General features: G+C 44.3%; 1 protein-coding gene across 3 annotated transcripts in view; it reads right to left on the bottom strand.

Moving 5' to 3' along the window:
• NUP188 (nucleoporin 188) overlaps nt 1–16,913 on the bottom strand; it is a 51,075-nt gene that overhangs the window by 15,853 nt on the left and 18,309 nt on the right. For 2 of the 3 annotated variants that reach the window (XM_080927270.1, XM_080927271.1), the window contains exons 9-23: nt 16,392–16,603; nt 14,781–14,895; nt 14,025–14,225; nt 11,600–11,689; nt 10,131–10,196; nt 8,867–8,986; nt 8,167–8,293; nt 4,856–5,008; nt 4,354–4,480; nt 4,094–4,181; nt 3,925–4,001; nt 3,008–3,122; nt 1,589–1,709; nt 1,399–1,465; nt 423–551 (exon numbers count right to left, since the gene is read on the bottom strand). In XM_080927270.1, the coding sequence (XP_080783396.1) occupies nt 423–551; nt 1,399–1,465; nt 1,589–1,709; nt 3,008–3,122; nt 3,925–4,001; nt 4,094–4,181; nt 4,354–4,480; nt 4,856–5,008; nt 8,167–8,293; nt 8,867–8,986; nt 10,131–10,196; nt 11,600–11,689; nt 14,025–14,225; nt 14,781–14,895; nt 16,392–16,603 (1,808 nt within the window). The remainder of the gene's footprint in view (nt 1–422; nt 552–1,398; nt 1,466–1,588; nt 1,710–3,007; nt 3,123–3,924; nt 4,002–4,093; nt 4,182–4,353; nt 4,481–4,855; nt 5,009–8,166; nt 8,294–8,866; nt 8,987–10,130; nt 10,197–11,599; nt 11,690–14,024; nt 14,226–14,780; nt 14,896–16,391; nt 16,604–16,913) is intronic. The other variant, XM_080927272.1, reaches the window with a different exon arrangement.

Raw genomic sequence — 16,913 nt, 5'->3', positions numbered from 1 at the left:
CATAGACATGCTAAGGACCAGAGAGGGAAAGTTCACGGGGCTCTAGGCTTAAACAGAGAACCTCGGGTAAGTACGGAATTCAGAGCAGGAGAACTAGTCTTTCCTAGAGACCAGCCCCTAATTTATTATCAAACGGCAATGGCTTAGCCCTGAAATCATAGATGTATAAGTACATCAAATGTACGGAGCTGGTTGTATTTAAATTTTTATGCACACACACTGGGCATGTGTGTGTATTTAACAACACATCAATCTGAAAGAGTACAAGGGAAGGGTGTGGAAGGAGTTGGAGAGAGGAAAGGGAATGAGGAAAATGATGTAAGTGTATTTTAATTTTAAAAAGATGGGAAAACAAAAGCAACTACAAATTAAGCTAAGATGGGGTCTGAAGGGCAAAGGGGTGGATACAGAGGAGGCCCTACCTGCGGGGCTGAGCAGCCATCACCATGTCTATGGTGTCCACACCAATTCCCATGATGCTGATGACAGTCTGTCCGGCTTCTGTATAAGCCAGGCTGCAGATGCAGAGGGAAGGCAGGCTGGGCGTGTGGCTGGAAAACAGAGAAGGTTCTCAGTCACTAGGAGTTCTTAACCAAAAAGAAGCAACATTGTTCCGTGCCCCTCGCCAACTGTCTGTGAAAGCAAGATAGTATGAACACTTTCCTCAGACTTGGTCCTAAAGACCTCCCTGAAAAGTAATCTAAATCCCACCAATTAATGGATGAAATAATTACTTAAATAATTCAGGATTAACCTATTCATGTAATATACAGAAATATAAAAACAAGGGAGACACAAAATCAAGTTACAGCACAGGAAGTACAAGGACTGGATAGGCCTAGAGCCCGCACTGACTACTCACTAACAGGCACCCTGAGGCAGCACACTGCAGCACACAGACTTTCTGATGGGCAGGAGCATTTCATACTTATCGTAACAACTGATTACGTGTGTACACATGCATACATCTGCCCTTTTCTGTCTATAGGGAAGAATGACAACTGAGCCAGTGGCTAGTAAATTGCAAGTAGAGATGAATAAGGTTTGTGTTAGTTAATTTTTGTCAACCGAGAAAATGCCCACCAAATTAGCCCATGGGTTATTTCTTTATGATTAATGTAGGAGGGCCCAGCCTGTTGTAGGTGGTACCATCCCTAGGCAGGTGGTATTAGGGTATATACGAAAAAAGCTGAGCAAGCCAGTAAGCAGTGTTTCTTCAGCTCCTGACTCTCCTCAGTGACAAACTCTAACGTGAACCTTTTCCTCACTAAGTTGTTTGGGACATGGTGCTTTATCACAGCAGTAGATATTCTAGCTAAGATGAGATTCAACTAAGGTGACATGTTGGGTAGAAACAACCAATATAGTGTTTCCCTACCGAGCCCAATCCCCCATTACCTGCTATGCAGCTCTGTGTCTTGGCACAGGTTCAGTATTGCATGAATCAGCTCCAGAATGAGGCAGCCTGGACTCCAGAAAAGACATGCGGTGAACAATGCATCTCTGTGTTAATGACCTGCCTCAGACAAGGGAGGGGAGACCTCCAGGGAGCAGAAATCCCAGTGTGTTAAGCCCTCACTGTCCTCACCTATCAGCTCCCGCACTCCATGAGAGTTGTAGCGCCATTTGTGGTAGCTGGGAAGCATCTCCTTCAACACAAACATCACACAAGGCACCAGGCCTTGGCTCTGGGTACTACCAAGCTGTCCCTATGAGAAAGCATTCTGTGAGGGCCTTGGCCAACCACATAAGGAATCATCTTTTATTACTCAAGATTTAACCTCAAAAGCCTAGACAGGTCCAAAGGGGAATCAGGAACACCTTGGCCAAGAATAGAAGCCGATATCAGAAATTCCTACTTCAATTGAACCGCACAGTGAACAGAGAAAACTAAGGCAAGGTGACAATGCCACCAAAGGTGCTGACGTGGAGGAGCAGGGGGAAAGTGCTGACAGGACAGAGGTTCCCTAATCACGAGATACAGGACTGTCACCCATACCTGAAGCTGCACTACACGGAGCACTGACAACTCAAACTCTCCTATAGTACTGATTAATTCCAACTTCTCTATCTTAAACTCTCACTGTGACTCTACACACAATAATTTCTCTCTAAGCCCTCACTTATTTTCTACTGGAAGGATATGTGCAAGGTGCTGAGTGTTTTCTGTGTGCGCAGTAATGCTTGTATCAAACCACAGTCCTATAAAAAAAGTACCACCACTGAACTACGGTCTCCAGGCCTGACCTTACTCTACAGCCCAAGCAGACCTTAATTTAAGCCTGCTCCTTTTGTGTTGGGCCCCTGAGAAGCTAGTCTTGGGATTAGTATTTGGACCCCAGGCTGGCTGCGGAACTCTTTCTATGTGTGAGCCTCTAAACTCCACCAGGGAGTGACCATATATATATACTTCCATGCCATAGAAACTCTCAGAAACTGGTCAAAGAAATTCAAGTAGTCAGTAATGAATTTCAAGTGTCACCCTACTTCTCTCTAATTCCAAAATTTTTGTTAACTATATACTAGTTTTCCAGAGTCCTGGTCTATTATCAGCTCATGGCTACAATCTGCTTAAGAAAGAGAAGTCTGAGCAGGCAGTCAAAGTACCTCCTGTGAGATAAAGACTAGATCATGAAACAAGCCCATGGAGGTACATGCAGGCACATACTGTGACAAAATATAAAGTGCATACAGTCTGGATGACAACCACAAAGCCAGACCTATGAAGCATGCACACGGGCATATGATAGGGCAAGACATAAAGTGCACATGGATGACAGTGTCCTAGCTTAACAGGCACTGCAGGAGCCACAGACTTTCAACTCTCGCTACAAGTTTCTGACTACTAAACTAACTCCTCAAATTAAGCAAGCACCAAGGAACATACTGGCCAGACTCTCAACACCCAGAAGCTAATGTGCAGTGACTTCAGAACATATCCTGCATAAGGTAATGACAGTAGCAGGTAACTAGGGAGCTGCTCCAAAGTTATCTCATCAGATGGTACCTTGACAAGAGTGGTGACCAGGCGCAGAAAGGCGATGGTGACCCCATATTCGCCCTGGGGCTGCTCACTGTTCATCAGAAGGCTGCCATACCCTCCAGCATTCATTCCCTCTGCACTAGGGACAGACAGAGGCAGAGGGATAAAACCATGAGCAATGGTCAAGGTTTGAAGGAACTGACTATACAGCATTCTTGTTATTACTAGATGGCTCCAGCACAAAACACCGAAGCTCTTCAAAGAGAAATAATCAAATGCAGACAATTTATAGCCAGGGAAGAAAATCTAAGATTATGCCTTATTGATGTATATAATTCCAAAGGTTTAGAGTGAAAAAATCAAATGAGCCATTAGGGAAATCCCTATCATGGAAGCAGAGGGAGGTGAGCATGCTCAGGTAATACGATGGAGCCTATGTTTCAGTAACTGGCCTAGCTCACGTACCCTCAGACTGGAGGAGAAGCACACTGACTGTGCTTGAGAATAGGACACCAAGTCTCTGGATCCAGACACCCTGGACTCTCAGCTGGAACGTAAAGGCCCACACAGCTACTGTAGTTGCAGCTGCATGAGAAAAGTCCCAGTCTATCTCTCAAAAGTTTAAAACCTGTGAACCATCCAGTACTCAGAAGGTAGAGGCAGGCAGATCTCTTATGAATTCAAGGCTAACCTGGTCTATATAGCAAGTTCCAGGCCACTCAGGACTACACAGTGAATCCCTAACTCAAAAACATAATTAAACCCTGTAAAGCACCAGTGTACCCCAAGAAGAGCAGTTCTGTGCCCCTTCTTCATCTTATCCTCCCTCACCTCAAGTCTGTGAAGACAGAGGCTCTTTAAAATGAATAAAGGCAGGCTGGACATGACCAGGAATGGTTTATAGCAAGGAGAAAGGTCTATCCACTCAGGACCTGGCTCACCTAATCATCTGAGTCATGTTGGAGACAGGGTGAGCCACAAATGGCAAAAACCCTGTATGACGAAGATCAGTCCAGACCTGAGAAGGAAAAAGAATTTGGTGTCCACATCCTTCCAGATATTTACACCAAATGAGATACTCTTAGCTGCTACAATGACTTCTCATCTCACCTTTGCTGGATTTCGAGAAGCCAAGACAGTTAAGCAATTGACACAAGAAGCAATGACGTTTACTGGAGGGGAGATCACTGTCGTCAGCCTGGTTAAAGAACAAAGCACAGGCCCAGGGAAATAAGTAACAAGAATTTCCAGTGCTCACCACACTGCAGGGAGGAGAGGAACAGCCCTTGCCTGTGACCCTCCCACAGCGCTCAGGGCCAGGTGCCTGGAGAGCAATAGTTGCTGCTGCAAGCTCCCAGCCACAGACTCACCTCTGCAGCAGCATGTAGATTCGGGACGTGATGGGCAGCAGGCAATCTGCTATGGACAAGTCTGTGCTGATGACTTTGTGAACCAAATCAATAATGGGCTTGACCCGCTGGCAATGCTGGATCACATCTGTGAGGAAAGACAGCCTGTGACTTCTTGGCACACGCTCTATAAAAAGATAACTATGTGCCTGTTCAGACCCCAAACTGGATGGCTTCCAATTTTACCTTTTTTTTAAAATTATTTATTTATTTAGAAAGATTTTTGTTTATTCTATGTATGGGAGTACACTGTTGCTATCTTCAGACACACTAGAAGAGGGCATCGGATCCCATTTCAGATGGTTGTGAGCCACCATGTGGTTGCTGGGAATTGAACTCAGGACCCCTGAAAGAGTTGCTGAGCCACCTCTCCAGCCCAATTTTACCTTCAAGTTGGGTCTCTGCTTCCAATCCTGCAAGCACACCAACTCTTCCCATTGCCTGCTCTCCAAGAGCCCCTTACCTGCCGTGGAGACAACGTGGAGCAGCATTTCAATCTCGCAGGTGAAGAGGGTCCAGCTGCTGTAGGAGTATTCCCAGCGTACAAGGTAAGCCCTATCATCCAGCATGACTTGGCCCACAGTGCCCTGAGGAATTCGAAGGTTGGTCTGACCACCTATGGAAGAGAAATGCCTGTAATCCTCGTACAAATTTGAGAGGAGGTTCTTCTGGCAGACAATACTATCCAACACACACAGACAGGACCTCAGCAGACACCACTCTACAACTTTTACATTAAAATGCTAAGGGTGGAAATGCTGGCACACACCTGCAATCTTAGACTTTAGAGGCTGAAGCAGAGGAACGAAAAGAGTTTAAAGCCACCCTGGGAACTAAAATCTTGCCCCCAAAATGTTCAATTTTCTCGTTTTCTCTAGAGAGGGTATCACTGTTCGTTGGTCTATAACTCACAAAGATTCACCTGCCTCTGCCTCTTGAATACTGGGATTAAAGGAAAGTGTGTACCACCAAATCTGACTTGCCGAAAATGACAGACAAAATAAAACAGAAAAAAAAAAAAAAAAAAAACAGGGCCACAGAAAAAAGGTACTTGCTGCCAAGCATAATGACCCAACATCGACACCTGGAACCTCACATGATAAAAGGAGTTGTACTGGCTGGTTTTATGTCAACTTGACACAAACCAGAGTTATCACAGAGAAAGGAGCCTCAGTTGAGGAAATGCCTCCATGAGATCCTGCTATAAGGCATTTTCTCAACTAGTGATCAAGGTGGGGAGGGCCCAGCCCATTGTGGGTGGTGCCATCCCTGGGGCTGATAGACCTGGGTTCTATAAAAAAGCAAGCTGAGCAAGCCAGGGGAAACAAACCAGTAAGTGACATCCCTCCATGGCCTCTGCACCAGCTCCTGCTTCCTGACCTGCTTGAGTTCCAGTCCTGACTTCCTTTGGTGATGAACAGCAATGTGGAAGTGTAAGCTGATTAACCCTTTCCTCCCCAACTTGCTTCTTAGTCATGATGTTTTGTTCAGGGACAGATACCCTGACTAAGACAGGAGAGAAACAATTCCCAAAAGTTGTCCTCTAACCTCCATAACATACTTAAGTGTACACACACACACACTAAATAGTTATTTACTTATTTATCTATTTACTTAGGTAGACCAGATCTCACAGTCCTGCTCAGGATGCCACTGAACTCATAGGCTCAAGTAATCTTTCAGCCTCAAATCTTTCAAGTAGCTGGGTTCTACAACTGTGTGCCACCAAGTCTGGTTTTAAGTACACTTAACATCAGATTTCTTGTATTAGTCATAGAACTGTGTGCTGCAGGGCTGGCTCCCATTTAATCTCAATTTTCACTCAGGAGACTGGGGCAGGTAACTTCCTCAACATGGAAGCTATTTTGGGCTACAAAGTAAGACTGGTCTCAAAACAAAAAAATAGTTTGTATTTTTGTGACTGGCTTATTTCTCTAAAGATGCTGCCTTCAGGGCTTATACCTGACGTAGTATATATCAGACTACAAGCTAATACACATGTTCCAATTAGCCATGCTCTAAGCTAAAACCTTCTTTTAAGATGGACTAGCATTCCTCTTTATACGTATGGCACATGTTCATTTATCTCTCAAACATCCGTTCTGAAACTTACTTTATATACGTCCTTCTCACCTAGTCATCTCTCGATGAGGACTGTTTACTGAGAATGAAACACTAGTGCCTAGGACTTGACATATTCAATGCAGTATGACTTGGCCCAACACTAGCAGCAGAGGGCACACAACCAAGGAAAGCCGCCAAGACAACAAACATGTTATCAGCCTCCATGTGGAACTGAGGTGTCCTCTGGAAGAGCAGCGGCACATATGGTTAGCCAATCAGTCATCTCATCTCCTGGTGCCAGGAAGGCCTACAGAGTGCATTGAACTTTAAATAGTTCACGGCAAACCCTAAAGAGCACCATTTTGACTACCTAGAAGCAAGAACTAAACTGGCAGCATGTTTGAGTCCTTCCAAATCTCAGGCTTGTACATGGCTGTCCAGCTGTCATGGCCATCGCTGCACACTGTGCTCTATGTAGAAGACGATCCTTATTCCACCGAGACAAGCGAAGAACGGAGCTAACTCAGTGAGCAATGTCCCGCAGCAGCAGTCTCACAGGACTCCCACCCCAGTGCCGCAGAGACTACAATGGTGATCGTTGTCCTGCTGTGTGCTAATCCAGTCTTTTTCTTTTGATACAGTTCTCAATATTTAACCCTGGCTGTCCTAGGACTTGCTGTATAGACCAAGGTGGTCTTGAATTCACAGCAATCTGCCTGTTTCTGTTTCTACTACAGTTTAGCCCAATTTGAAATCTTAACACAAAACAGGTCATTAGAAGGATTATCTATTTTCTACATCTTTGAGTTTACCACCTTTTAAGTCATATTATAAAATATGACACCAAATACTGCATAATGGCGACAAATTAGACCAACCTCCCTCCTTTGGAGTGTTTTGGTGTGTCATCCTTTGTAGACTAGGCACTGAAGCCAGTGCTGACCTCCAAACCCACATTGCACATCAGTTCACAGGCTGCACAAATACTTGTGCAGGAAGTCAGTGGAATACCACTGGATTTTCACTTACTTTTACTCTGACATTACTTAGCAGACAAATCCCAAAGTCTCTGCACATTGTAGAGCTTCCAGTGTGCTGGTAGAAAGGATGTCTGACAGCATCAGACGGTTCTATGAGGACTTGTGTAGACACTATCACTGAGACACACGCCTTTAGTTTCTGGCACTCAGAAGGGAGGAGCCACAGGATCTCTGAGTTTGAGGCCAGCCTGGTCTACAGCTATGACAGCTAGGGCTATGCAGACAGACACTGTCTAAAAACACACACACACACATACAAACAAACAACAAACAACCACCTCAAAAAGATTTTAAATCAAACTTGAAATACTAAAACTAAACATGATATAGAAATGTCTCATTAGTGTCAACATGTTTTTCTTTTAGTTTGATATTTGAATTATATGTATAGCAAAAAGACAAGTTTTGCTTTTTTTTCTGTGTGTTAATATTTTGTATCACTAAACTAGTCAAAACTGGCTGAGATTTACTGGTTTGTGGCTCTAGAAGGCTTGAACTATAGAGTGTCCTAAGGAACCATACAATATGGAAGCATCCTAGCCCAATGCTCAGCATTCAATGAACCAAGTAGTGAGAAAAGGGGGAAGGGCCGCATAGGCATTTCCTATGAAGAAATGCAGGCAGCACCAGGACCAACTAGTCCCCCTGAAGCAGAGTATCTCTGCCTTACCCAGAGGATACAGGAGTTTGGGCGTTTGCCTCCGCCACAGAGTTCCATCTTCATGAGAGAGCACATCATGGGGCTTGTGCTTATGGAGTTCATTGTAGAAAGACATTTTATCCAGGAAACTGTACACCTGCCAACACCCAGAAAGAAACCCAGTCATATGTTAGTCCTGGGCTACACAAAGGGTTCTACATTTGCTTTTTAAGCCAGCTGTCTGTGCCCATCTACTGACCTCCTCCCAGACAACTCCTCACACTCTTCTTTAATCTGCCCTCTGCTCTTCTCAGCTGGGCCTCACCATTCTGTACCTAACCCAAGCTCCCTTACTCTACACTCAGTCTTGGCTCTCTCTGCTTGCTCCTCCTTCTCATCTACCACCCTTTCTAATGCAGGGCCTTGAAGACATGGGGGAGGCACTAACCACACAGCACAGCCTCAGAGTGTCACTCATTTCTTAAGTCTACTGGTCCCTCCTAAGCAACTTCACACTTAAGTCTCACAGTACCAACCACAGGTACATAGCAGAACAGCTTTAATGTGCCCATACAGAACTGAGGAGACACCATCCAACTGGCATCTTTCAATCACCTCCAGATAAGTCCATCCTGGCAGTGCACTAACAATGCAGATGCACACAGGAGTGCCAGTGACACCGCAGCCAGCCCCTTCCACCACTTGTTAGAAATCTGACCAAACTACTCACCTTTTTGGCAGTGGACTTCCCTGACACGAGGGCTCGGAGCAATTGCAGAAGTGGGGAAAGGAGATGGGGAAACATTCCACACACACTGTCCAGAATGATCCCGAGACCAGAGGTTGGCTCCTAAAGTACAAAGGGAAAAATCTCTTTTCGCAAGTGCTCAGAAATCCTCAGAAACAGGCTGCAGGGAAGACTGGCTCAGCAGGAAGACAACTGACAGCCCTTCAAAGGACCCAGCCCCCACCCAGCAGCTCACAAACATCTGTAACTCCCAACTGCAGTATCCAGCATCCTCTTCTGGCCTCTATGGGCATTGCATACACATGTGTACAGACATATATTCATACCCATAAAATGAAAATAAAGATAAGTATTATTTTTCTTTTCTTTCTTTTTTGATTCAGGGTTTCTCTGTGTAGCCCTGGCTGTCCTACAGATCAGGCTGACCTGGAACTCAGAGATGTTTGCCTCTGCATCCAAAGTGCCAGGATTAAAGGTATACACACAACCAGTGCCCATTAAAAGAAGTATTTTTTGAAAGTTCATACATTTAAATACAGTTTTCCTTTACACAGACATCAATAACAGTTTATTAATAATTTAAGATGTTCATATTCTACTAAAAAATTATATACTGCCTATCTAATTCATGACCTCCTCCTGGACACCCTTTGTACTGGCAAACAATATAATTCCTTCTATTAAATTCTTCTATTAAAGTTGAGAACGACCCCAAAATCATGCCAATACTTAGCCAGCACACACAAGCAATAAATGTCCAATCTAAAATACCTTTTTAAAAAAAGATTTATTTTTATTTATTTTATATGTGTTAGCACATTGTAGCTGTTTTCAGACACATCAGAAGAAGGCATCAGATCTCATTACAGATGATTGCTGAGATTTAAACTCAGGACCTCTGGAAGAGCAGTCAGTGCTCTTAACTGCTGAGCCATCTCTCCGATTCCCTAAAATATCTTATAACTGCTTCTCTTGGGTCTGCAAGGCTCCTGCAGAAATCAGCAGCATGTGCAGAGGAGCTAGAAGCTATATGAGCACACTGTTCAAGCTGGGACACAGAGAACGTGCTGACCAGCTGGGCCCAACTGTTACATGGTAACTAAACATCTCTCAGAACTGTCCACACTGTTTTTACAAAGAGCTACTGTGGGCTACTGAGATGTCTCCATCCTGGCCTACTGGTGGCAGTCCCTGTCATGGTATGCTGTCCCTAGCACTACAGTAACAAGTCCTCTGACATACTTACTGTTCCCCAAAACAGCTCTGGAAGAGAAGGGTCTGCCAGGACTTCACATGCTGTGTCAATTACATCCTGTGGAGAGAAGGAAATGGTTTGTCTTTCTGGCACAAACCACTTTATCTTTTGTATGGTATTCCATTACCATAAGGACACCAACAAACATGTTGAACAGTATGTCAAGAACTTTGGCTTGCAGTCATGTCACAACACTACATAGTTTTCAGTTCTAGCATATTGCTGCAAGTCCTAGCACTACTTGAGAAGCTGAGGCATGCACATCTTATCTGCAGATTCACAAATTAAAAATCCTCCCACCCCCCACCCCCCCCAGACAGAGTTTCTCTGTATAACTGGCCTATAGCTAGCCTGGAACACATTATGTAGACCAGGCTGGCCTTAAACTCAGGAGATATTCCTGCCTCTGCTTCCTGAGTTCTGGGATTAAAGACACACACTACAATGCTGGGCCACCAAACTCAACTTCTTGATCTGCAAATGTATAACTGTAGAGTAGAAATGATAAAAGCCAGTAATACTGTGTTTTGACACAACCTGTTTCACACCAAAAAAGATGGTGTTGTTATGTTTAGTTGGACCAAGCTCTTAAATCAGAAACAGTTTCTTTCTAATTTACTATGTCCTCAGCACCTAGCTTAGCACACTTGACATCTGCCAGTGACTTAAGGAATATTGAGTGAATGGGGGTGGGGTGGGGGGATATATCACAAGTATGCATAAGCCCATGGAGGTCAAAAGAGGGCATCAGATGCCATGGAAATAGGGACACAGGCAGTTGTGAACTATCACATGAATTCTGGAAACCAAACTCAGGTCCCCCAGAAGAGAAGCAAGTGCTCTTAACTGCTGAGCCCTCTCTCCAGCCCTAGGCCAATTTCTTCCTTTATTTCTTTGCTTAAATACAGGGTCTCAGTAGGAAGCTCTGGCTGTCCTAACTTACTATGTAGACAGGCTGCCTTGCTGAACTCACAAAGATCCTCCTGCCTGGCTCCTGTTCTAGGATTAAAGGTATACACCACAACTAGCTGAACATTTTCTATCAATGTGCCAGGTCTTCCTGATCAATCTTAAAGTATAAGGTCAAAGCTGAAGTCACAAGAATTTTACCATTTTCTAAAATTTGGTCTTCCAATTGACAACAATCTCATTTTCATCAATTTCTAAAATACTAATCATTTCAAATGAACACTATAAAGCCAGACAGTGGTGGTGTACACCTTTAATCGCAGCACTCAGAGGAAGAGGGGGAGGCAGAAACAATACCTTTGAGTTCTAGACTAATCTGGTCTACAAATCAAGTCCCACGATAGCCTAGGTACACAGAGAAACTTTGTCTTTAAAACTATAAACAAACAAATAAATAAACAGAAAATAAATAGCAAGAAACAACTCTGAGGGTATCGTGGTGACTGATACTGAGGGGTAGCCTGACAGTGTGAGGACAGCCGTGCACTGACCTGCTGGTTGCCCAGTGTGTGCAGCTCCAGCGAGGTGAGAGCGAAGGAGAGAAGACCGTAGACACACATGCAGGCGGTGCTTGTGGTGCACTGGAATGACAAGACACAAGTGGTTAATACAACGACTCTCTCCGAGACTCGGCCACCATATTTGGAGCTCTTGAAAACAAACTAAAAGAATCCAAAACACTCATAATCTTCCTCATTTAGTGACAAGATTAGAAGAAAGGACTAACAAACATTACAACACAGAAATAAAACAAAGGAACTAATCTCAAAATGACCAAAGTATTTGTAGATAAAAGGAAAACCACAGGGGCTGGAGAGATGGCTCAGTGGTTAAGAGCACTGACTACTCGTCCAGGGGTCCTGAGTTCAGTTCCCAGCAACCACATGGTGGCTCACAACCATCTAAAATGGGATCAGGTGCCCCCTTCTGGTATGTCTGAAAACAACTACAGTGTACTCACATAAAATAAATAAACTAATCTTAAAAAAAAAAGAAAAAGAAAGAAAGAAAACCACAGCTGGGCAATGGTGTTGTATGTCTTTAATCTCAGCATGTGGGAGCCAGGAATATAGAAACGCTGTCTGAAAAAACAAAACTAAAAAAAAAAAGGAAAAAGAAAGAAAGAAAACATCCAACCAAAAGACTGAATACACACTAGAGGTTCTGTGAGCTAGTCCAAATGAGATACTGACAGCCACCAACCTGCAGTACAGTGAGGTGCATGCCTATCAGCTGAGGTCTCTGTTTTAAGACTAATTTCTTTGTACAACTTCTTGTGTACTGGGGTTAGAACCCAAGGTCTCATGCACACATGGTTAGGCTCATACTCTACTACTGAGCTTCATCCCCAGCCCCAGAGTCATTTTCAGAGCAGCGTTAGGCTGACATCAGAGAAAGTTGTCGGACAATCCTAAAAATCCCATCTGGCTTACTCATCTCTTCTTCCCAACTCATCCTTGGCAAGCTACTGCTCTTTTGACAGTCCCAAGAATATCACACTGGTAGAACCACACACTATGTGGCCTCTTTAAATTTACTTCTTTACTTAGTAATATGTATCAGGATTGTCCTACTGGTTTTCATGGGGGTGGAGAGAGTTTGCAGGGGGGAATTGGGAACCAAACCCAGGGCCTCATGTATGCTAGGGTAATGCTGTATAACTAAGTTGTATTGACAGTCTCTTCCATATTCTCTCAGGGATTCAAAGTGAACTCCTCCTCCTCTTTTATTTTCTTTTCTAGACAGAGTTTTTCTGTGTAACCTTGGCTGTCCTGGAACTTGCTATGTAGTCTAGGCTGACTTTGAACTCAGAGATCCGCCTGGTTCTGTCTCCAGAGTGCTGAGACACCGACCCATTGATTTCTAAACAGTGAGTAATGCCCACTGCCTGATGTGTTCACTTCTAGCTCCTGTAGGACATTCCCAACTCTACCTTCCAGCCACCGTGAAGGTGACTGTGATAAGAGTAAACCTATAAACATCTGTGAATGGGCTCTTCTAGGAGCACAGTCTTCTACTCAGTAGGGGAAACCAATGATTCCAACACCAATCTACCTTTTCTTTTCTTCCTCCTCCTTTCTTTTGGGGGTGGTAGTGTTGGCACAGAAGATTAATTCTCAGGCCCCGAGTATGCTAGGTACCCACCTGACCACTGAGCCTGGTCTTGGTATTTCACTTTAGTACATTGACAGGAGCTAACTAAATAAACCAGGCAAATTACATCTGAGCCTCAAGCAGAAACTCAGTTTCAGACTTGTTCACAGGTGAACAAGTTCAGTCAGATGTCCAAAATTCATCCTGTAGAGCAATGTTCTCAACCTTCCTAATGCTGCAACCCTTTAACACAGTTCCTCATGCTGTGGTGACCCCCATTCATATAAAGTATTTTGTTGGTATTCCAAAACTCTAATTTTGCTGTTATAAATTGCAATGTAAATATGTTTTCTGATTGCAACCCCTGTGAAAGGGTCATTCGACTCCAAGAGGTTGAAAACTGCTTGCTCTAGAACAGGAACCAGACTTATCATCAGCTCAAACTCTGCTTACCACTAAGTATTGCTGTTTGTAGCAAATTACATCTTCCTGGGTCTCAGCTGTCTAAGGATTAGGTTAGCTGGTATTCCCAAGACAACTAAGATACCACTGAGGAGTGCTGAGAATGCTGTCTGACCACCCTACAAAGCCAGTAAAACCATCACAAAGCTGGCACAGTGGCACGTCTGTGCTTCCAGCCCTTCAGAGGCTAGAGCAGGAGGATCAAGATTTCAAGGCTGGCTCGGGCTACAGACTGAGATCCTACCTCAATAAAGAATAAGAACCACAATGAACCAAGTCACCACCTCAGGTCTCACTGTTCTCCAGGGCCTGACCTTCTCATGCTCTACTACCAAAACATTTCAGCCTTTTCAGCCTTACATCATTTCCCCCACTGGCAAGTGAACGGAGCAGTCGAGTCAAGTACTGGAACACATTCAGCTGGATGGCCGTGCCCCCTATCTTCCTGACCACACTGCTGGTCTCTTCTGGGTTCAGTGTGTGGCGGAGAAGAGCCCAGGCCAAAAGCACGGGGGCATGGTGTGGAATGTCTCCCAAGGTCAACATCACACGATCCATATCCTAATAAGGGGAGAAAATCTTGAGTCCATGAGAAGGAAAGGACAGGCTCTGGCCAGGCACGTCAGCATGTTCAAGCAAGCCTGTCACCTAGAGACCTGTCTTTTCTATACCCACACTGGTCACACCTTCCCCCCAACCCTTGCTAGAAAACCCAACCTACTGTCGCCCACAACTGTTTCTGATTTTATATGATTTTAGTTTAATACTATAAAATACATGTTAAAACTATAGAGCTGTTAGCAGCATGATCCTTCTTGAACGTTCCGTGTACTCTCCCTTTCTGTCTTTTGAATCATTCTAACTCAGTGCTCACCCCCTCCCCTTTTTTTTTCATAAAACCCACAAATGCCCATAACCCCAAAGGATTTGTCCTCGGGCCACCTCTGCGGTAAGTCTACTTCCACTTAGCTTCAATGTCATCTCTGTACAAGTAGCTTTGAGTTCTCCCAGACCTAACTAAAAATATAGAACTAAAAATGTTATGCATCAGTGTAGTTCAGGTTAAGAACTAACTATAAACCACCCCTGAAAAGGGACACGCTCTTGTAAGTTCACCTGGCAGATCAGCCCATCCTGAGCAAACTGATGGAGCTCTCTCCTGTCGTCCAAGGCGTACTTGTGCAAGGACTCAATATCCATACCTTCCACCAGGATAAGGGCACTGAAGTACCTGGACAGGAAAACCCACACCAGTCTTAGTCCCATTGTTCTGAGCTGGGCTGAAACTAGCAGAAGCTATAAGGTCACCATACAGTCACTAATGAGCACTTCACACTCTTTGTTCCCACTGAGCATGGCTTGGTTTTTGTTTTTGATTTTCAAGACAGGGTTTCTCTGTGTAACCCTGGCTATCCTGGAACGTACTCTGTAGACCAGGCTAGCATCAAACTCATAGAAATCCTCCTGCCTCTGCCTACCTAATGCTGGGATTAAAGGTGTGTGCATCATCACCCAGCTCCTGCTGTGCTTTTAAAAATGAAGTTGTTACGGTTTGTGCTGCTGAGGACCAAACCCAGGGCCTGTGTGTGACAAGCATATACTCTGCCACAGTTGAGTCTCAGACCTTGGAATGTATTTTATCTTCTTGTTTCTAGGACACCTCAATGTCAAGTACTTGACACTGACCAGTGGCTGTGCACATCATTCAAGACAACTCAGAACTAACACTGAAGTTTTCTATAGTTGTAACTTACACCTGACCCAGCTTTCACTCCTCAAATTCACTTCTTGGCTCACAGGATAAAAGGCCTCAACATGTGGATATAGCCACAGCCATCAGTACAGAAAAACATGATTTCAAAGACTGTAGACAACAACCTCAAAGACAGCAGAGACTAAAATCTTGCTCTTCAGTGTCACTGTGGTCCCTATGGTCACTGTACCTGCTCTAGTTGCTTGCTCACCAAGTACTCTGTTACATAGATGAGTGGACCGACCTGGACTACGCCAATTCATCTCTGCTGGGCAGCTGGGGACACACTTTTTCTTTTAAAAGATTTATTTATTTATTATATAAGTACACTGTAGCTGTCTTCAGACATACCAGAAGAGGGCATCAGGTCTCATTACAGATGGTTGAGCCACCATGTGGTTGCTGGGAATTGAACTCAGGACCTCTGGAAGAGCAGTTAGTGCTCTAACCACTGAGCCATCTCTCCAGCCCGGGGGGCCACTTTTAATCCCAGCATTTGGGAGGCAGAGGCAGGCAAATCTTTCAGTTCCAGGCCAACATGGTCTACAGAACGAGTTTCAGGACAGCCAGGGCTACACAGAGAAACCCTGTCTTGAAAAAGAGAAAAGGCAGAATGTCTTTGGGGCTAAGGAGATGGCTAAGCAGTAGTGAATCCAGTTCAGTTCCCAGAACCCACACAGTGGCTTACAGGAGACTCAATGCCATTTTGTGTCCTCTAAAGTCAACAGGTATACACACACACACACACACACACACACACACACACACACACACAAGCAAAACACTCACACAAAAGTAAAAATAATGATAAAATAGAGAACGGTTTTGCGAGAACAAGTCCCCTGAATTCCAGATGACACTTCCGATATGAACAGGACATGGCAACACACACACCTACTTCCCCACCCACTACAGAAATGGTAAACTTCCCTCTCCACTGTACACATTTCATCACCACACCCACTCAGACTTACCCAATGCGATCTACAAAAGGATCCATGGTTTCATCCACAAGGTGTCTATTGGTCTGCCTACTACCAAACCCTTGCTCCTTGAACATCTTGGTAAGTACCAGTAGATCACTAGGTGCCATCTCAAAGTATGCATAATAGAGAAAAATAATTTCTAGTAGCATGGACTGTTCCCGGAGACACTGAACAAACCATCGAGACACCTGGCGCTCAGTCTGCACCGACAGAGAGAAAATGGGAGAGAAATCAGACTACAAAACAAATTAACTTTTTTTTTATACAGAGGGTCTCACTAAGTAGTCTTGCCCATCCTAGAACCGGCTATGTAGACAAGGCTGACCTCAAACTCAGGAATCCTATATTTGCCTCCCAGGTGCTGGAATAGTTCCACACAAACCCCCTCCCAAGTGCTGGGATTAAGGAAGTGTATCATGACATCCATCCCCCAAAATGTTCTTTTTATTAGATAGCATATCCATAATGAAAGTTTTAAAAATACACGAATAGAGTACAGAATGGTGCATC

This window comes from Micromys minutus (genome assembly GCF_963924665.1).
Source record: "Micromys minutus genome assembly, chromosome: 13".
Taxonomy (NCBI): domain Eukaryota; kingdom Metazoa; phylum Chordata; class Mammalia; order Rodentia; family Muridae; genus Micromys; species Micromys minutus.
Note: the sequence above shows the minus strand (reverse complement) of the source record. Positions and strands in the feature narration are given on the sequence as shown.